This window comes from Pteropus alecto, unplaced genomic scaffold (genome assembly GCF_000325575.1).
Source record: "Pteropus alecto unplaced genomic scaffold, ASM32557v1 scaffold81, whole genome shotgun sequence".
NCBI classification, from domain to species: Eukaryota; Metazoa; Chordata; class Mammalia; order Chiroptera; family Pteropodidae; genus Pteropus; species Pteropus alecto.
Genome location: NW_006433378.1, coordinates 6,762,331 through 6,784,782, shown reverse-complemented (window position 1 = coordinate 6,784,782; position 22,452 = coordinate 6,762,331). Strand labels below are relative to the sequence as shown.

The following is a 22,452-nucleotide window of genomic DNA, read 5'->3' as shown; positions in this document are numbered from 1 at the left end:
TACTTAATCCAAACTCTCCTGAAGAATAGTAAAGATTTTTTGCCTTTGGTATTGCTCTTAGTGAATTGGCGGTCATAACTTTGCTTATTATTTGGCATTCTACATGTTTCTTGGTTTGTACTGATTTCACTAAAATGAAAATTTCTCATGCATACGAATCACAGGACAGCCTTGTTTCTCATCAGTATAAACCCAGTTACAATCTGATTTCTCCCTAGGAAGCCTATTCTGTAGCCAGACAGTTCAACATGATCCCTCCAGTCTGTGAACAAGCTGAGTATCATCTTTTCCAAAGAGAGAAAGTGGAGGTTCAGCTACCAGAGCTCTACCATAAAATAGGTAATCTTCACAATCAAATTTACTGATTATTTTTAACATCAGGAAGACGGTGATCTGGAAAACAAGTTACTGAAATGCTTTCCCAAATGTCTCTCAATAACAAAGGGATATAAAAGCTATGCATTCCAGAGACTATAGAGGAATCAAATGTGCCTGTGTGTAGTCTACAGGGTAGATACAGCAGAGTTGTGAATTGTGATTGGCGTATAAGCTATACTCAGCAGGTGTTCAAAAATTGCATATAGAATGAAGAGAAGAGACCATGAATAAACTCATTTTTCATAGGGGGCTTGCTGGAGCCTAAGCATGCATCTTATAGTAGATTATGACTATCTTTCCAAAATATACAGATATATACATCTATATCTCCTACTTTGTGCCTGGAACTGAGTCAGACAGAGGAATTCGAGAACTGACAAGCCAGGCACTACATGGTTGTGTAGACAGACATAATGATTTCAGAGGGAAAAAATATATACATAAGATAAATACATGAATTTTGGACATCAGAAAAACGTGAATAAGCTACATTTTTAGGCTTATTTATCAAAACAGTTTCAAGAGATAACTTGCTTCTTAAGAAACAGGAAAATGCTACGTAAGAGAAAAAAGGATAACAAAAATTCAACAACAATTGTTATTATTGCCATTACTTATTGTGTGTTTACTATGTACTAGGCTATAGGAATCTGCTATGTATCAGGCACTATTTAGGCACTGAGTGGACAAGCAAAAAGCTAAATTTCTGTGCAAGAAAAACTGTTTGCCTCTGAATATAAAAATTAATGTGAATTTTGGACACCAGCAAATTATGAATAAGCCAGTTTCAGGCTAGTTTCTATGGCCTGCTCCCTTATAACCAACAGTACCTGTTTAATTAGTTTATAAAAACAAAGCACAATTTGTAAATGCCTAAATTTTAATAGAAAGATGTATGCTGGTCTTAACTGCTTTTATCTGGCCAGCTTTTCCCATAACTAACCAAGTTCTGCTTCAACGCCCCAACACTTTGATCCCAGCTTGCAAAGCAACTTTTAATGTCTTTTTCCTTCTGTAGGAGTAGGAGCAATGACGTGGTCTCCACTTGCCTGTGGAATCATCTCAGGAAAATATGGAAATGGGGTGCCTGAAAGCTCCAGGGCTTCTCTGAAGGTATGTCCCTCCACCTCTGGAAAAGAGTCTGGGGATGGGAGAGGGATGAGGAAAGGGAGGGAAGAAGATGGAGTAGAACAACTCTGTGGCAGCCTGTGGCTTCCGGCTCAGGCAGAGCATGGCCTTGGCCTGGCGGTGTCTGCTGGCAGGCTGCCCTAAGCCCTGAGCCCTGAGCCTGCCAGAGGTCTCTGCTCCTCGCCAAGCATCAGTCAGTCCTTCACAATTCTCCTCTGGGAATTTGGGGGAAATGCCCAATGACCTCGTTGGACTCGCCAGGGGCTCAAATCCCTGCACTGTTATTTATTCTTATGTTTAAAAAGGCATTTCATTCCTCCTTTGAAACTGATGAAATATAAAATCCCTTTTCTATATAAGAGGATCTAATTTTACTTTTCTTGACAAAACAAAATTTAAGCCATAGAAATTTAATCCGCATGGGGCAAACCGGTTGTAACTCAGTACGGTTTGAGGTTGGTTGACATTTTTTACTGTGTGAGGGTGGAGGGTCAGGAGAGAAGGTTCAGAAATCAGAAACACAGACACATCTCTGACACTGGGGCTCAAGGCTAGCGTTCGCAGAGATCAATTCTGGCTGCCATGTCTTGTAGCTTAACTTCTCTGAAGTATAAAGATATTCAAGATCAATGACATAAAATGACCTCCATTCAGAACACCTTGATGATTAATTTATTGGAGAGTACTCCAAACATCTCTCCTTATTAATAACATGTCTGTTTTTAAAAACCTGAGAAAATGTGTAATAACATCACAAATTAGTCTGCAACGTTAGGGGAGAGAGGCAGGCATTTTCAAAATTCAGACAAGCCAAAGGCCTCTAAGAGGAAGCAGAAGTCTGAAACCCTCTTGCCTCCATCAGCACAGAGTTAGCGGAGGTCAGCTGGAGTTAGGTCCAAACCACCAACCCTTTAATCATCGTGGCTGGGACCATCATGTGCTTCCCTACTCTGAAACTTTCAAGGTCTGTCACTTTCCTTTCTGTCTGTAACAGCTGACCTATTATTTGTTTTCTAAAATAATACAATATAAGCATGGTGACAGGGTCCTATTTCTAGTTTTGCATTATCGCAAATACAATGGTCCTAGAATATTAAAAATGGTCTTGCTTCTGAAAACTGAAGATTGTTCTGAACCAAGTCTAAATAAGTTAGCAAAGAAACACTAAAAAGCATTTTACAGAAGAAAGAATAAAAGGAGGAAGGCAAGGAGAGAGTAAAGAAGAAAGGGAAGCATTGGAAATTACAAGTTTACTGAGCATCTATTATATGCCAAGCACTGGGCTAAGTATTTTTATTCATCTTCATTAATCTCACAAAGACAAATAGATACTGGTGACTTTTAGTCGGTTGTAGTTAAGCATATTGCCTTAAGAGACTTTCTGAAAAATTCAAAGTACCTCCATATGTGTTGGATATTTGTCTTAGACTACTCTTATAAGAGGGTACACCTTTTCCAGATGTAGAAATGGAGCACAAAGAGGTGAGATGCCAGTCCAAGGCCGTAAACTCATAATAAAGTTGCTAGTAGAACCCACATCTTCTGGCTCTCAGTTTATGTCCCCCAAACCCAGTTTTTTAAAGAAAGGAGAAGTAGTCACCCTGTATTTGGAGTGTATGATTGGCTAACTTCTACCACTGTCTGGGAAAAGCTTACGGATACCTGGAAAAACTTTCACAAATGCACTAACAAAAGGAGAAAGAAAAAAAGAAAAGGAGATACAAAATAGTTGAAGGTGGCTAAGCCCAAAAGGAACTCAGAAATTATTTCTATTTTCGACTTTTATGAAGTCAGCTCGACACCTATTCTGAAACATCCTTAATAATTAATAGGGCACTCAACAGGTGAAAGGCAGCCAATCATAAAGCACCCTTATGTAGAGCTCCACACTCCTGAGGCTTCCTAAAATCATCAGCCTGAATATTTTCCAGACCAATACATGTGCACTTAGGAAAGCCACTTCAGTAACTAAAGTAAAATAATAATAATAATAGTAGTAGTAGTAGTAGTAGTAGTAGTAGTAGTAGTAGTAGTAATAGGGAGAGAGAGAAAGGGAAGGAGGCAGGAAGAGAAGGAGGGAAAAGAGGAGGAAGGGAGAGAGAGAGAGAAAGAGAGGGAGGGAGGGAGGAGGAGAGAAGGAGAGAGAAAGCAAAGCAAGTATCAGGGTAACTTTAGAAGTGAATGAGAATGCTCATATTAAAAAAAATTAACACAGAGCTAGGCAAGTAGATTAATGAGTTTGCAACTTTCCTATCTCCCTCAACACCCCTCCTCCAAGAAAAAAAAAATGATGTGTTTCACATTGCCTGTTGTAAGTTATATCAATAAAATAAAAATGCTAATATTTCGTATCTGTTGTAAATATTGAACTGTATGTAAGGGATAAATTAACCCAGTGTGAAAAATACCTATCTTTTAGAAAATAATGCTACCCAGGGTTTTCTGGGAGGCTGCATCTGGCCCACTGCTGTAGCAATGACTTCTAAATCAGTGTCATCGGCTCTGACTTCACTGTTGAGCTAAACACCACTACTTCTTCGTGTCTATCGGGTATCCCCAAGTGGCTGTCAGTGGGCATCGGTCATGCCCAATGGAATCTATCCTCACTCCCCAGAACCTGCCCTTCAGTCTTGGTTGACAGCGCCTCCACCGACCATCTGGTCACCCTAGTCAGAAGCCAAGGCACCATCTCAGACTGTCTCCTCTTCTCCCTCGCTCTTGTCTAATGGGGGAGCCACCCCTCTAGTCTACATCTTGACCTTCGATGGGCCATCCCCAGATCTTCATTGTTTCTTACCTGATTTGCTGCAGTAACCTCCAGTCTGGACCACCTGATTTTTTCCCTTTTTCTCAATTACCCACCACTGTGACCAACATCATAATCTGACCATATCATAACCTTGCTTAAAATCTTTCAATGACTTCCCAATCATTGTGTACAGGACAAAGCCCAAACCCCACAGAAAGGCACTCAAGGAAATCCCCTGGGGATCTAAGTTGGGCCCATTTCTCTGTTTTTGTCCCTTCCCATATCATTATTTTGTTTTCCACCCAAATGCAAATTTTTTTTTTGTCCCCCAGAAATGCACTTTTCATCCTGCTGTGGAAGCTCTCCTCATCTCTAAAGACAAACATTGGTTGTCTGCACCTCTGTGAAGCCCATCCTCACTTATAAAACTGAGCTATTTGTACCTTCCTCTATATTCCAAAAATACTTCTTACAGAGTCTTAGAATTCTCTGGTTGCAAGCAAGAGAACTCAATTTGAACTAATTTCATCAAAGAAGGGAAACATATAGACACTCCTTGGGTAAGATGACTTGTAATGACCTGAGAGGTGACTCCATCCATCGATAAGACTTTCATGTTGTCAGGATTCTCTATCTCTCATCTTTCTCTCTGCATGGGAGTATCCTTTTCTTCTACTGCAAGGTGGACGGCAGGCATACACCCTTAAAGACATGTAACCTGAAGGAAAAGAGATCTTTTCTTTATCAGCTTCAGTCCTGAGAAGACAGGCCAAGCTTGGGTCACGTACAATCTGTTAGGCCAATGACAGTGGCCAAAAGGTTAAGGTGCTGTGTGCAGCTCCCATCATGCACCATTGTTGGGTATTTTCCACAGGGAGGCAGCACAAATATCACTGAGGATATCACTGAGTGGGGCACCCCAACTACAAAACACTTCTCAAGTCACCAATGATTTGTGAATACTTGTAGGACGGACACTGAAACTCACTCATGTAACTCATCACAGAGCCTGGCACACAATAAGTACTCCATAAATGTTTGTTAATAAATGCAATGAGCTATAACAGAAGATCAACAAAGTCTGATCAAGAGACCTGGTGTGTAGCTTGTAAATAGGTTTAAATAGAAATGAAAAGTATAACAAAACATATAGATACCTCTTCCCTACTGTTAGCAAAATGCCCTGTAGAAAGACCATAAAAATATGTACCCCTCTGTCCAAGGAAAATAAAGATGCAAAGCTAAGTGAATCGAAGTAGGGGAGAGGGGTGGTCCAAGTACTCCAGGTGTTCACATTAAGAAACTAAGGGTATTACACATTATGGTCTAATTTCAGAAGGAAAATTTTTAGCTCCAGCACTTTACTTAGAGATTTCAACCTTACTAATGAAGACTGCTGCTCTTCGGAGCCAGAGACTTTGACGTTCAAACAGAAATAGTCAATGATCTTGGATGCTATATTATTCTAAACAAGGGCCAGAGATGAAATGTGACTGATTCTGTCCAGGGCTTTATAGTGGCTGCCTGGGTTCCAATCCCAGATTACCCAACTGGGGACTGTGGAGCCAATCTCATAGACTATTCTCACTCCAGTATTGTTACCTGAGAAATGGAGACATAGATAATGGTCACAACATTGGAAGAGAGCAATAAAAGAGGCTTTAGGAAAATTTAGAGAACTTTTTGAGTTATGTATAAAAGCAATAGACCACTAATCTGTGGAGAAAAGCTCTTTCGATTGTTCCTTTGGCAAATATTTACTGAGTGTTCATTCTATGCTGGGCTCTGTGCTGAGTGCTGAGGATACAGGCATGAATAGGACAGCCTCATCCCTCAAGGAGTAGTAACTCAGGGACTTGTTCGAGAGACAGACATATTAAGGGGTGAATTATGAAACAATGTGGAATCCACCAGCGCTGTGTACTCATGCATGACTGTGAGCAAAGTCATACTGCATGAAGGAGGGGGTGCTCCATCTGAAACGTTGAGATCTGTTTTACCCTGTGGAGCTCTGGCATCTCAGACCCCTCCCTCGCCACCATATTGGCTGGGCCCCCTTCTCTGTGCCAACCACCGTGTCAGGACAGGCGACATTGAGATGAACGAGAATCCACTCCTGCCTTCCACTTAGAAAGATCGACACATAATCAAATCACTGCAGCAATGGGGTAAGCAATATAATAGGGTTAGAAGAGGAAACTTCATCTTTCGATTCAAAGATTATTGCCCAGAGTCAACAAGCCAGTTTATTATTGAGCACAACCAAACACACTGCCGATCTTTTACATAAAACATTGGTTTTCTTCCATAATTAATTAATATTTTAATTAATTTTCATCTCCTCCCTACGCTAACATTTTCCTCTTATAAAGCAGTTAAAGCTATTATTTAACTGCTTTATAAGTTTATTTCCAAAACACTTTTGTTTCCTTCGATATGAGGAAAGCAATAAATACTATGCATCTACCTTTTAAAAACCCTTACCTGCTTGTGTTTTCCAATGATTAAGACAACAATGAGATTCACAGTGTTGACAGTGGGGAGAGAGGGACTCAATAAATGAATATTTGATGTTTGTTACTTTTAGAAGTCTGCCTATCAATATGGTGTGTGTGTGCATGCGTGTGTGTGCATGCACGTGTATTTACACACACGCTCATGCACACAAACTCGTAACTCAATCCTAAAAGTAAAAATGCATTGCATGTAAGATTTGAAAAATAGAGTTCCATCGATTGATAAATAAACCAACCATTCTTTCTGCGTGTGATATATATTAAAACCTTAGAAACTCTCTTAGTTATAATAAAAAAAACAATTGTTCGAAAAGCATTTGGCTATTGGTGTTCGACCTTTTTTTTTTATTTGAATAACATTTAGAGATAGTGGTCCCCTGAAAGATGTTGTGGAACTAAAGTGAGGACTGGTGATGTTCTCCCCGATGAGGGCAGCAAAAGTAAGTTCAGGGACTCCCTGACGTGCCCAGTACCCTGGCCAGGGAAGGCTGCATTCATTGTAATAATTGTCCACCTCAGCATCGCTGGCACCAGCTGTCATCTCCAGGCCACCCTTCCTCCTGGAAGAAGCCGAGTTTCCCAGCGCTGAGGCTGAGAGAAGTCTTGGCCACCTCCCGAAACAAAGCCTCTAGTGAGAAGCCAGGCTTCATAAGCCTCTGAGATCCAGGAGGCGAACGAATGGGGGCAGCTGGCCCTTTCTCTTTTTCACATCTGCAAAATCGTTCCAGAAAATCATAATAAAACATAACATGGTTACCCTTTTCTTTGGAAATACTGTCTTAGAAGGATGAAAAAAAATACTTAAAAACAAAAGCTAGCTGCCTATTAAAATTATGTGAGTGGAGTGTCTGTGACAGCTGCTTTGGGGAAGGTAAAGGTCCGTGGTGGCAATTATGTCAAAAATACACATAGTGGAGAAAGTCCACATTGTCACACAGTGGGATGCTTTATATTATTTTCATTAAAACAGACTAACAGATTCTCACAAATATTCTTTTCCTTTGGGTGTTGCTACTTAATGCTAGCTTGGTACGGAAGAGTCTATTGCTCTGTTTCATAGTAAGAGTGGAACCTTCCGGAAAGTAGGCCATTGAGAAGTTCTAATAGATTTCTCTCTTTGTATTTAGAAAATTAAGCTCGCTTTATAGTCTACAGATCAGAGAAGAGTTTCCCATTTTGAGTTTCCTTACTTTGTTAAGTTTCATGATAGGAAAGGTAATATGCATTTGGGAAAGTCTTTATCCACTTAAGATTTTAAAATGTGCTTGTTACCTATCAGTTCTACCATATCTACTTCCGGGAAAGAACTGAGAAAGCTAATGATAAAGCACCATAAGAATACAAAACTGGGAGTAAATTGAAGGCAAGAGGAAGATAGTTACAACTATAACAAGAATGTAAGATAATGGCTTTCTTTGAACAGAGAGCCTGGCGCCCAGCTTTCTTAACAAAAAGGAAACATAATAGACCTTGGTGAGATATAATTTTTTTTCTTTTTGCTACATTCTAAAAATGGGGCCATCGCAATAAGAAACATCATTTCCTCCACTTAGCAAACTGGATATAGCTGAATAAAATGTCAGGATTTTAACGACTTTTGTGCATGCTGATGGGTCTGTGTGGTGAATATTAGTTAAACGTAATCTATTTCGATCCAATAAACACGGAGTGAGACCAAGGGGAACAATTTCTTTGCATGAAGGCACAGGCATCCCTGTCACCATGAAACATAAAGGTCAGAGGTGAGGAGATGCCGGAATTCACTACGAGGTTCTTATATTTTATTGAACTGTCTTCGACGTTACCAGACATTAATATTTAAATGTTCTTATTCCTAGTGCTACCAGTGGTTGAAGGAAAGAATCGTGAGTGAAGAAGGGAGAAAACAGCAAAACAAGTTAAAAGACCTCTCCCCAATTGCTGAGCGTCTGGGCTGCACGCTCCCTCAGCTAGCTGTCGGTAAGCCAATAACTAGAGAGGGGCTCTGCTGGAACACACACAATACAGCTTTCTAAGGTTGATCCACATCTCTATCATGATGAAATATCTACTGTAGGGGCAGACGGATCTCTGGAGCATAAACTCCTGATTAAGACTTTCTGAAGTGAGGTTTTCAGAGCCCCCGAAAAATTTCTATGTGCCAAAACACTTTTCTGATTTTCTCCCCCTCTCTCTTACATCACAGTTTAAACAAGAACACGTGAGTGAAAACACAGGCATCCTCACAGTATCAGGGGTGAGTGCCCTCTGAACTGTGGAGGACATCCATTTCTTCTGGCTCAGTTTTTCATCTCTGTTGAAGTTTAGGCAGGGCAGGGTGAGAGGCTGAGAAGCATTGCTGTGTGACAGGCCCAAGACAACCGCCACATAAAAAGCCTGTCCTAGAGGAGCAGCTTCACCCTGGAACTTCAGAGGAGGCATGAAAATTGCTCCACTAACACTGTGGAGTTGATGAAAGGTCACGGTCACTGGTAACAACTGAAAACAGCCCAACAGAAATATAATGTGAACCACATATTTAATTATAAATTTTCTAGTGGCCATATTCAAAAAGTAAAAAGGAAATAGGTAAAATTAATTTTAGTAACGGATTTTATTTAACCCAATATAGCCAAAATATTATCATTTCAACATGTAATAAACATTAAAAAATTATTGAGATCTTTTATACTGTTTTTCATACTAAGTCTTCAAAATCCAAAATGTAATTAACACCTAAGGCACATCTCAGTTGAGGCTAAACACATCTCGTGTGTTCAACAGCCACATGTGTCTAGTGGCTGGGTGTTGGACAGAAAAGCATTTAGACTTTTCCCTTGCTAGGGGATATTTGCCAGCCTCTGTGATATGCCACTGTCTTATCTCCTTAATTGTCAAAACAATCCAATGAGGTGTATACTATTACTAGTCCTATCTTACAGATGTTAATAGAATATTCGTTATTATTATCTCCACTTTACAAATGAAGAAACTGAAGATAAAAGTATTCCTGTGGTAGCTATGGGGAAAGAATAAAGCAGGTATAGATTCCAGAAAAAAAAAATGTTAACAATTAAGAAATAGCAGGAATTGAAACAAATCAGATACAGTAACTTAATGAGATAAAAAGCTCAAGACAAGTTCTATGCAAAGAAAATAATGTGACAGAATATTTTAGTTGCTTGACCCTTCTGAGATTGAAAGGCAGGGAAACAAGAGTGGCAGTTAACAGTCATGGAAAGATGGAAATGAAGGTGGTTTGGGGTATAGGGAAAGGGAATATCATTTACCTAAGTACATATATGATTGTTGCTTTAATCTTTTCTTCCAGAAAACAAGCAAACAAAAATCAAAGAAGATATTTAATGTGATTAGTTAGTATCCCTATAGCTTTAATGAGCACAGTAAAAAAGCATTAGTATTTAACCAATTTAAATATACAAGTAAATCAGCAAATTATTTAATCTGCTATCAATTTTCTCATCTGTAAAATGGGTATAATACATATCTAACTTGTTGAGTGAAGGGAAATAATATATGTAAGCAAAGAGTAGGTGCTTTCGGGTAACAATGATGATGAGAATGGTGAGGTTTTTGCAAAGAATCAGACACCCTGGACCTGAAATTCTGTCTACCCCTAGCCATGGCAGATGGTCAGAGTAATAGGCACAAAGAGAAACACTTATTTTTGAAACAAAGTCATAAATACAGTTTTTAGGTAGTAATGTGAAAGTATTAATAAATTTACTCTGAAAGAGATAGAACACTGTCTTTCTAAAGAGGAAATCTTTACCAGATTTAGCCATTCACTGGATGTTGGATACACATGAAAGACCCTCTTTACAGAGTCTGAGAATAAATTAAAACATGCTTTGTTTCTCCTTTTCCTCCCTCTGTGCCCTCAGATGTCTATCTTGCCTGTCATTTTTTTCTTTCTTTATAAACAAGCAGTTTTGTTTTAACCTCAGACCTCTCAAACCAAGAGGGAAATTATTTCCAGGCATATTCCCTTTGATCTGCTAGAAGGGTGTGGGGGAGGTGAAGTCCTCCGCTGTGGGCTGGCTCCCATCCATCACACCTTGCTTGTAGAGAGGCATTCAGTAATGTCTGCTTGGTGACACTCGGTGAGATGCTAATTATCTAGAATCATTGCATGTGTTACCTCTGGTGCTACCTAGTTCTCTTCTGTGGGTTCTCCTACGTACACCCTGCAGCCCAGAGTGGGGTATTGGCTATTGCTGATAACAAGTAGTTTATGGGCAATAATTTTCCCTGTGCCCTGCTTTGCCTTCAGAACTTCCACTAGTGCCAGTTTTGAGGCACTAAGTGTCAAGCAGGAAATAATGCAGCCAAAACAAAAAACAAAAGAACTGGATCACTTGGCTCGTTGCCTTTATAAGCATTATTTTGCCCATGTGGAAAGATTGCCTTAAAAGGCCTGATTGCCTTAAAAGGCCTGAGCATGGTAACAGCCTAAGAGTATTAGCTGACAGCAGGGCCTTGAGCAAATGGGGCAGAAGAGGTGCTTAGATCCTCTTCCATCCACCAGTCATTCATGCCTATGTTTATTCAACAACCATTTACTAAGTGCTTACTATGTACAGGTACTTAGCTGGGTGCTGAGCATCCAACTGCAAATAAAACGCATCTCACGGCCTGGTGGGCAAGTCAAAAAAATAAACAGATCATTGTAATACAGTGTTGTAGTAAAATAATTGGGAAGATTTCAGCTGGCATAGGGGCACCCAGACCAGCCTGGGATTCGAGGAAGGACTTCAGGAGAAGGCTGTTTCCGTGGGGAATCTCCAACGACAAGTGGATAGTGAGGCAAAGGAAGGGAGGAGGCAAAGGGACATTCCAGACCAAGGGGACGGCTTGCGCCAAGGGCTCGAGGAGGAGAAAAACAACATGATGCTTGGGGATGGAGAGGATTTACACAGTTCCGTGCTCCCGAGGCACAGAGCTCGAGGCGAGGAGGAGGAGAAGCTGGAGAGTGGCCCCGAAAGCAAGGTGTGCCAGGGTGGGAAATGACAGCTTCATCTTACAGGACGATGGTTACCTAGGGTACGTGTCGAGGAACATGTAGCCAGGCAAGTGACATGATCAGATTTGTATCTGGAGAAAGCTAGGTAGGAGTGGGGGTGGGGCACAAGCCAAACAAGAGGTAGGACAACGAGCAGAGCAGGGGAGAGATGATGAGGGCCTGAAGGAGGCACGCAGACAGCTGAACCAGAGCAGCGATTCTCAAATGCGGTCCCCACATCCACACAATGAAATATTACTCAGCAATAAAAAGAAATGATATACTGATACGCACTATAACATGGATGAACCTCACAATATGCTAAGTGAAAGAAGGCAGACACAACAGACCCATATCACACGATTCTATTTAGATGAACTGTCCAGAAACAACAAATCTATAGGACACAAAGTAGATGAGTGGTTTCCTGGAGTTGGCCGTGGGAATGGGATTAACTGTAAATGGGCATGGAAGAGCTTACTGGGGTGACAGAAATGTTCTGAAACTGAGTTTAAAGTGGTAATGGTTACACGTTTGATATATCTACAAAAAAAATTATTAAATTGTACACTTAAAATGGGTAAAATTTTTTTGGTATGTAAATCTTGCCTCAGTTTAAAAACAAACAAACATGGTCCCTGGATCAGCAGCATCACCATCACATGAGAGCTTGTCAGAAAGGCAGATTCTCAGGATCACCTGGACCTTCTGAGTCAGAAAGTTTGAGAGTGGCACCCAATAAGTGGTGGTTCCCAAGCCCTAAGTGATCCTGATGCATGCTGAACTTTGAGAACTGCTGGATTAGAGACATTTTAGGAGGGATACTCAACTAGATTTGGCAATTAAGGGGAAGGTGGGACCAGAAAAGGATAGTCCCTAAGTGTAAGTCCCAGGTTTCTGGGTCAGGAGGCCAAGTTGTTGATGATGCCACCAAATGAGATTGGAAACACAGGACAGGCTTAGTCGTAAATAGGAAGAAGTTTGCAGGGCCTGTGGGACACCTAGCAGGGAGACACTGCATCTATGAGCCTATAGAACATCTAGTTCCAGGCAGCTACGAACTGAGATATCTACTGTAACCACGGGGAGGTCCCTGGAGACCTTGGTTTCTCACATGGCAAGAAGGGGACTGGGAGGTGAGGAAGAATCTAAACTGGTCTTTCAGAAGTTGAAGAAGGGGTGGACGTGGTTCCATAGTGAGCAATTAGCAGGTCTGCTTTACACGCAGGTCCCGAGTTCGCGCCCCAGTGGAGCCACGGTCCATGGTCTCTGGCCATGCCACCTTGAACAAGATCGATGTCTGATCTCGGAAGCTAAGCAGGGTAGGGCTTGGCTAGTACTTAGACGGGAGACCACCTAGAAAGACCAGGTGCTATAGGCATAAATAATAATAATAAATAATAATAATAATAAAAGTTAAGGGGGTGAAGGGTAGGACAGTTGCTAGGCAGGTATGAAAGATCAAAGGAAGCTTATTTTAGGATGGGATACACTTGAGCTCATTATGTTGACAACAAAGATGATGATAATACTAAATAAAAAATCTGGGGCGGGGGGTGGGGGGGTGGTAGAATATAAATCAAGTTCAAGAAAAGATAAAAGGACAAGACAGATCCTGGACATAGTGTGGCCTCAGGCAGAGCAGCACAAGGCAGCCTCTGGAACTGGGGGATGTGGATGTATACTCGTGTCCATTGGGAGAACAGGGAATTAAGGTATACCCCACACAATGGTCTTAACTGTTTACATAGAGTCGGAGACCAGGTCATGTGCTGAGAGCAAGGGACAGGGGATGATAGAAGGTTTAAGGGTAGAAGCTGGCAGAAGGCAGGAGGGGAGTGAGGGGTTTGAGGATTGGTGAGAGTGATAATCAACACAATGAATCTTGTGTTAGGTCCAAAGGGGGCTGACAAGTAGAAACAAAGGAATCAGACATTCAGAGTCTACAAGGGCTCTGTGTAACAGATGAGGGAAAGTGAGAGCATGAATAAGATGGCAAGACAGGGAATTGTGGGCCCACGTGGATATGGGAATCCAGACGTCTGCCGGTGAGCACTGTCGGGTGTTCTCAGGAACGAGAATGTGTTCCTGGGGTGGGTAGCTGGACCGGAAGCCCCTGTCACTAGGGCAAGGCCTCAAGTAGGAAAAGCACAGGAGCACGGAAGCCCACAATTCAAATGCACAGATTCCACTAAATCCTCTCATCAGGGGTGCTGCTGAGGTTTTTCATCTTGGAGCACAGTCCATCCTCCTCGCAAAAAGTTAGAAAATTTTGGCAACAATGGTAGCTATGGTGGTGTTTATAAGCTCATCGAGAATCAGAAGAGCTTTGATATCCTGACCCGGTGTTCTCTCTTCCTAGCATGGTGCCTGAGAAATGAGGGTGTGAGTTCTGTGCTCCTGGGATCATCCACTCCTGAACAACTCATTGAGAACCTCGGTGCCATTCAGGCAAGTACCAGGGCCCTAGTGTAGCCCATCCTAAAACTCCAGGGAAATTCACGGTCTTTGAAGATGTCCCTGGGCAGCGTCCTTTCTCATGGCACGGCTTCCCAGTTGCATGAAAGCCTCTAATGTAGAGTACGAGCTACCTGCTCCAAGATGAAGGATGGAGGGGAAGAAGGGACAAAGGCACAAGAGGCAGCAGATCTGTTATAGCGCGTGGATCCAGGGGTGTCTTCTTATTAACAGGCTTTGTTCTCAAAGCTCATTTCTCAGGACAGTTTGTTTCTGTGGGACGTCATTCTACGACCCAAGCAATGTTCCACCTTGTTACACCTGGTGGCTGGGTTCCCAGGCCTGACCATAAAAGCCTGTTTAATAACCTGCTTGAAATATAATAGCCATAGGACAATATATGTACCTCACATATTCATTTGTTCTTTCCACAAATATTTACTGCTAACCTACAGCGTGCCACACCCTGTGGAGCGTTTTAAGAGGAGGAGGAACATGCTGTTGTTTGAATTTTTAAGATTGCTCTGGCTGCTGTGTGGGAAGTAGAATGAAGAAAGGCAAGGGGAGTGTCCAGGTGACAGGTGAGGGTGGCTTGGACTAGGTGGGACAATAACCATGGAGGTGAAGTGGATGTATTCTGCAGGTTTTGGAACTAGAGGTGGGATTTGCTGACAGCTTGGTGAGAAGAGGGAGGAACTGAGGACTCCTATCGTGTTAATACGGAGTGTGCACTGCCATCTTAGGGGCAGTCAATATGCCTGGGATGGTCGAGGTGCTATTCCTGGGCTGTAGAAGTACTCCGGGTAGCTGAGAGTGTATTTCAGAGGAAAACTGAGTCAGTCATCTTCCCAAAGCATCTCCTCCCCAGCAAAACTCTGGCTGGTAGCAAAACGAGGTCTCCATGTCAAAGGGTAAGAGAAAGCAGAGCAGCCGCCACTGTGGGCGCTTACCATCCATACCTCCTTCCTACTCCCACCTCCCGCAAGCCCAGCACCTAAGAATCTACCCTAGGAAGCTATGACTGGGCCCCTCAATGCAGGAAAGTAAGCTGGGAGGCTGGGGGTTCCCGGCAGTGCTGGGATTGGGTAAGGATAGAAAGCTGCAGTGACAGCAGTTGAAAGGAGACATTTCTAGTGGGCACAGCAAGGCAGCTGCTCCTAGGGATGAAATGTGCCTAATGTGTGCATAAACTGGAGGGGCAAATATAAACCAGAACCTCAGTAGTTTGGGGGAGACTGGAGAGGAGAAACCACAGCTGCAGGCAGCCCGCCATCCTCCCCACTTCCATGTAAAAAGTGGAGAGAACTGACTGCCTCTCCCTCTCTACTCCACAAGCCTTAAAACCCTTCTGAGGCCCCCATCGCCTACTCAGATCAGTCAGGCCCTTCACATCCAGGGCTCACATCCCAGAATCTTAATCTTCAGCCCCCACGAACCACTCAGATCCCCAGAAATAAGAGTGGTCCTCTGCCTGCAGTGTCCACCACCCCAGCTGCCAAAATCTTGCTCCATCCCCAAGGTCCAACTCAACAGTGGCCCAACCCTGGGAGGACTTCCCTAATCCCCTACCAGCCCCCAGCAACACTAGCCAGACCACCCCTTACCCACCAATTATTCCAGCCAGTGTAATGCCAAGGTTGCAAAACTGGTAGCCGGTGGGATGTCTATGTATCTGTAGTAGATGAAAATGTTTTAAAATAGTTGTCAACATTTAAAAAAAATTAGGCAGTTTCACATAAAATGCTGAAAGTATGGCTTCTCTTCATAATTTAGGCCTTGTGACACTATATATATATCTATTTTTTTTTTTCATGTTCAAGTATTTTTATGGTTTCATTTTTTAAAATGTTTAAATCTCTGAAATTTATTTTGGTGTAATGAATGAACTTTTTTTTCCTCAAATGGCTAACCCACTATATTTTGGACACAAAACTTCCAACAAATCCAGTTTCTAGATTTGGATCTCATGGTTGCAATCTCCTTTTAAATGACACATTAGTTTAGATCCTCTGAGACTTCAGAACTGGTGGGAAATCAAACTGTCCCTTTAGCTTCGGATAGGAAAACATTAACCAGAACCAGTTTCCCAGGCTGAGTAGCTCTACTGTTCTGCCAAACCCTAAGGTTTCTGAGGCTAGCACTTGAGTGGAGACAAAGTCACCCCAGGCAGCACGATTGCAGCAGAGGAAGGGTGCGGCTGAAACCTCAGAATTGGTCGTCATAATTGTATTTCACCGCAGTCTCCACACAGGGTCAGACTATTCCTGCAAAAAAGTCTGGCTTTGTCCCTCGTCTTATGGTGTAATACGTGCCCTTGGCCGCCAGCCTTGCAATAAATGCTAGCCCTAAATGATCTCATCCTTTCCCAGGGCTTCAATTAGCATATCCGTGCAAATGACTTGCAAATATTCAACTCATCCTCCTGCTACTAGCAAGTTCCACAGCTGCACTTCCTGTTGCCTACAAGTTATTCTCACATGGATATCTCATAGGCATCTTAAACTCAACACATCCTATTCCAAAATTATACTCCAAACTACTCCTCCTGTGGATTCCAATCTCAACAATCTACATCAGTATCCTTCTAGTCACACAGTCTTGAAATCACCATCATCCTCCAAAATGTCTCCCGAGTCCACGCTCCTTTCCTACTCCACTGCCCCTGTCCTAGTTAAAGCTCTTAGTGTCTCCGGCTAGGGCAGCAATAAATTTCTAATATGTGTCCCCTTTCAATCTCCTCCCAGTCATCCTTCAAACTACCACCAGGTGTCTGATAGGTTCGCTCCCAGTTGAGGAGTCCTGAGAGGTCCCCCATTGTCTACAGAATAAAGTCCCAACTCCAAAACCTGGCATTCAAGGCCTTCCACATTCTTTACTCCAACTTCTCTTTCCCCTATGCCTACCATTCCCACACTTCCACCACTCACTTCACACTTTTATCACTCCATTTCAGACTTTTCACTTTTTCATGCTATCCCATCTACCTGAGATGCCCATTAACTCCTGGACATCCTTCACCAGAGTTTTGACCACCAGTGGTAAAGGCTCTCACTAGTCTCTACACCTGTGCTGTTCACTACGGTAGCCTTTAGCCACATGTGGCTGAGCGCAAGCGAGGTAGCTAGTTTAAATGCATATGTGCTGTAAGTGCAAAAGGTATACTGGATTTGACTTAGTACCAAGCGAGGTAGCTAGTTTAAATGCATATGTGCTGTTAAGTGCAAAAGGCCTAAATTATATACTGGATTTGACTTAGTATTTAAAAAAATGTAAAGCATCTTAAGAATCTTCTCTACTGACCACATGCTGATATGATGTTTGGGGTATGATGGAGTAAAAATGTGTACTAAATTCACCTGTTTCTTTTCACTTTTATTAATGCGGCCACTAGAAAATCTAAAATTATATTATGTGGCTCTCATTGTGTTTCTTCCTGGGCAGAGCTGCTCTGGATATTCCGTATTTCTATGAGCCTTCGTTTGTACTTTATGCCTTCATTTATTCAGTCAGCCAATAATTATGAGCACCAATTATGGGCCAAGCACTCTTACAGGCACTGGAGATACAGTGGTGAACAAAACAAGGTCCTTGACCTCAAAGAGTTGACGGTATGGTGAAGAGCTTATATTCCAGTGTGGTTTATAAACGTATACCAGTCTAGATGGCTTTGAGCACAAAGAACAACTATTAAGTACTAACCACATTCTTTGTACTTCTCATGCTCTCAGGTTCTCCCAAAGATGACAACACACGTGGTAAATGAGATTGATAACATATTACGCAACAAGCCCTACAGCAAAAAGGACTACAGATCATAAGGCAATGCATGAGCCACAGTAGCTGCATGGTTAAATTATCGGTCTATACCGGTACAGAATGGTGTTACTAGCCAGTCTTTTAAATCACTTAGCAGCCTACTGCTCAACCTCTAGTGCCCCCGGATTCTGAGGTGTCTGCTGTCGCTACCACTGTGCACCTGAATTACGAGCACATCTGAAAACTCACGACTAAGAAAATCCATTCTATTTTCTTATCTTGGACTGGAGTTGCCTATTCTTGCTTTGCCCTGCACACATCACGCTAATGCAATGGAAAGTATACTGGGGGAAAGACACATTACCTTCAGGCATTTAGTAACAAAGAAAGCTATACAGATATATTTTTTCAAATGAAAAAACTCCACAGATGCAATGTGGATTGCATCAGGAGCAGGCTATGTTCACTCAGAAGTCTTGCTTGGGAGAATAAGCAGAAATAATTTCACATTTTTTTCTATTTTCACATCTCTGTTAGCAAGAGTTGTTTCACTTATTCAACAAAACTAAAATTCCTGAGTATTTGCTTCTGTAACCTTTTAAATATTCCGTTGCTTGGCTCCAAGAATGACCCTGTATAGCAATTTATCCAAGGTGTCTATTAGGATTCTAATAATGCTATGTCCATGTACATGTAGAGATGGTAAAAGGATGAACACCCCAGTCTTTAACTAGAGATAATATGGTAATTTACAAAAGGGCAGATTACATTGCTATGGAGGCTTAGTTTTGAATAAAATGTATTGCATCTGCAATGAAGTGTTCATTTTTGACATTTTATGAAAACCTGCTTTATATTTTTGACTGCTTGTAGGCACAGCTTCTGCAAGTTTAAATATTTGAGCTTTTAAAATAAATATACACATGCTCAGTTCTTATAAGTAAACCTGTAAAATACCCAGAAAGGCAAATGTTTGCTCTTTAATTAGCACTGGGATTTTACAATACAATGCTTGGTGTTTTTGAGAAGTTATTACATGAAAGTCATGGGCTTCATGAAATTTTTCACAACTCAGCATATGCTGGGTGACTTAACTTGTCCAACGAAAAGCAAATGTTAAAGAACTTCCTGATTCTATAATCACATTATGTGCACTGAACTATTCGCATGAAAGCTCACCGCATGGATTAAAGGGGCCTAGCTTTAGTGCACTCAGAAGCTGAGATCTATCTAGCCCAGCCACTACTGGCTACCTACCCTCATGAGTATTCCACTTGAGTAAAATTATGAGAACATATTGTATACTTGTAAAGGAGAAAACATTTTTTTTCTTTTTGGGGGTGTATGTTGCGGGCAGGGGTCCTATAACTCTATTTGGACACCTGAGCATGTACAAATTTTCATTTTCTAGCCAGCAGGTCCCTCATATAGAAATTGCTTGGAGAATTACAGAATATATTATCAACTTTAAATGTTATTTTGTCATCATTTCCAGTTATATATTTCATGGTTAAGTTCTAAACCTTAAAATGTTAATGTGAAATACCAACAATTTTTGTTTTTGATTACTACTACCCATATTCAATTAGGGAAACAGTTTGGGGTTTTTGCCCAAAAGTATCAGATTGACAATGGAAATGAGATTATTTTTTAGTTGTTCATTGTATATTCAATCAATCCAGTGAATTACTGTGTGTATAAATGAGCTGAAGTTGTCTACTTGGAACTACAATTTAGCTTATTAATTTGCTTAGAGTAATAAAAGCATTTTGTGCATTTAATCTCACAATGTTTTTATCTGATCTTTCACTGTAAGGCAAAAAATATATACATATATATCACCATAAAACAGGCAGTAAGACTCATTTAAATAAAAATTATGTTGGCAAGTAAGCTGCACTGAATATCTAAACAGAAACAGCGGTGATCCAGATTTAAACTGCAATTCAAACTTTTTTCCTTATCGATGGAGTAAATGATTAGCTATTAAAGATATCATTTCCCATTGGGTTTTAGAAACACTCTGCACTAAGGTTAAAGCTTCTCAAAAGCATTTGAAAGAGCCTGTAAATTAAATACAAATAGTATTGTTCAGCTGTAGGAACAGTTAGCTTTTTAATATACAAATCATCAGCTGCTACGGCAGATATACTAAATATGAAATACATTTCATAATTATATGCTTAAGAAAACTTTCCATGCACTCATTTTCTTTTCTGGAAAGAACTCCTTGGGAGAGAACATACCATTCCTAAGAGTAACCTGGGTAGCGGCCATCCACATACTGTAATCTCAGCCAGGGGAAATGAACACTAGAAACCCTGTGCCTGGCTTCCCACTTTAAGAACTGTCACTGCATCTCCATTAACAGTGTGCCAAGGGTCATCAGAAAGACAGCAGAGCTTCCACGGACCTCAGCCATCTTCAAGACCATCCCTCCTCCGTAAATGAGGAAACCAGGCCTGGAGAGATGAAAGGACTCGCCCACACTCACACTGCCAGCTGGTGGCAGAACCAGGCCTAGAACCCAAGTATTTTGTTCAATGCTCTTTTAAGTACAATTTCCTTTTTTTAGCTTTAAAGTTTTATAAAAAAGTAACTGTGTGAAATTTTAAGTTAAAAAAGCTTGGGTAAGAATCCAAATTTGAAATCAGCTAAGAGGAAAAGCTCAAAGAGATGCAATCAAAACTCATGAAGGCCCAATGAGAAGTTAGTCTCTAACCACCTCCATGAAAATCGAAACCAACCACTTAAAAACCCCTCCTAATCTTCAATTAAGTCCCCTGCTGGTGGGTGATAACCCCACCCCTTCCAGCCCAAATACATGTATCTGTAGGTTGGTTCTCTCTCTATACATACATGCCTATGTATATCCTTCGTGTCTCCATTAACAGCAGTAACTGGTATGCATACTGAAAACACAGAAACAGGATGGGCAGGAAAGCACAGCAGGCACATGAAGGCAAAGAGGCCTGACATTCTGCTCTGTAATATAACTGTACTACGCCAGTTATTGCCACACAAATATTTGATCAGTAACTATAAAAATGCACATTTACATGTGTGAGGAATTAAAATGATGTGGAATCTGAAATAATGTAATAAAGATGATGTATTTATTCACATGATTCTTATAAGTAAGTCTAGGGAAAACATAAATTTTAAAAAGCAAAGTTTAATGATAAGAAGCAAGGCCTTTCACAAGAATTTTAAATATGAATCTAACCTCCATATTTCAGTTAACTTCAAAACTTATTTCAAATTATACTTTCCAAGGTAGAATAATATGTAAGTAGTATAACCAGTAAATTTTTACTAAGAATAATTTTAACCCAAAGTTTTTATTAAGTTGTACAAGAGAAAACTAAAAATAGGAAAATGTAAACTGTTCCGACACTTTAAGCCTCTACTTATCACAAGGAGTGTGAAAAAAGGAATCACTTTGAATCTGATAACGGAACACTTTATTTTACTGGTGTTGGATGTGGTCTTTTGAGATAAAAATTCTATAGCAAGTTTTTAATAACTAAACCAGATTCAGTACATCATAATTCTATGTGCCATGTAGCCATTTTATGAGATGGGGAGAGGAGCTGGGAAAAGGTTCTGCAATTCCCAAGAGTAAAGTACTGGTATCCTGAATGAAAACTGTGGAACTGTGAGAACATGCCTTATAAACTTATGCACAAAAATTTAACAGTACAGGAAATCAGAAAACATCAGGATTAAAAACAAAGAGTGTGATAGGAAAGATTCAGAATCAAAATCAAATTTTGCTTGCTTGCTTTTCTACAAATTATTTAGTTTATTAATTCAAGAAATATTCTCTTAAGATTAATAAACTGAAACCCCTAATTCGCCACCCCATTTCGGCTACATTGTATTTTACTAAGAATGGTGGCAATTTTTCCTCCATCTATACAGGTACTGCCATCTAGTGGCAATTTTTTACCTGCAATTTAAAAAGATACTTGGCCCAGGTCTGGAAACAAATAGACGCTGATGGTTTGTCAAAATAGTCTTTCTGTCAAACAAAGAAATGCATTTGGTATACAAACTCCACACCACTAGACAAACTACAGACTAGTTATTTATCAACTGGCAGGGGGTATTAAAACATAAAAATAAAATTGTTATGTGTTACACTAACTACTTTGCAGTGAATCTCTTCTGACTTCCAACTCACTCCATATTATCCAGCGATGACTAATAATGCAGCAAATAAAAGTAAAGAGTTTCAAACTTCTAGAAGCAATGATGAAATATAATCCTCAACTGAAGACAATGAGGATCTGGGTCACTATGCAAATGTACTCCTGTCTTCTTTCCAAGTTCTTGGAGGTTGCCTACCAAAACATCCAACAGAATGGAAATAAAAAAAGAACTCAGGAATACCTTACTATAAAGTTATAAATAAAATAGCAAGTATTATTTGCAACATACGCTTTAAATTTAGAAGTGGAAAT

The 22,452-nt window shown here is 40.8% G+C and overlaps 1 protein-coding gene across 5 annotated transcripts in view; it reads left to right on the top strand.

Moving 5' to 3' along the window:
• Positions 1-21,270, top strand: part of KCNAB1 (potassium voltage-gated channel subfamily A member regulatory beta subunit 1) — a 314,248-nt gene extending 292,978 nt beyond the window's left edge. For all 5 annotated transcript variants that reach the window (XM_006908205.2, XM_015586496.2, XM_006908206.2 and 2 more), the window contains 5 exons: positions 219-339; positions 1,397-1,491; positions 8,610-8,730; positions 14,136-14,224; positions 17,959-21,270. In XM_006908205.2, the coding sequence (XP_006908267.1) occupies positions 219-339; positions 1,397-1,491; positions 8,610-8,730; positions 14,136-14,224; positions 17,959-18,048 (516 nt within the window). In that variant the 3' untranslated portion in view covers positions 18,049-21,270. The remainder of the gene's footprint in view (positions 1-218; positions 340-1,396; positions 1,492-8,609; positions 8,731-14,135; positions 14,225-17,958) is intronic.
• Positions 21,271-22,452: the final 1,182 nt, after the last annotated feature.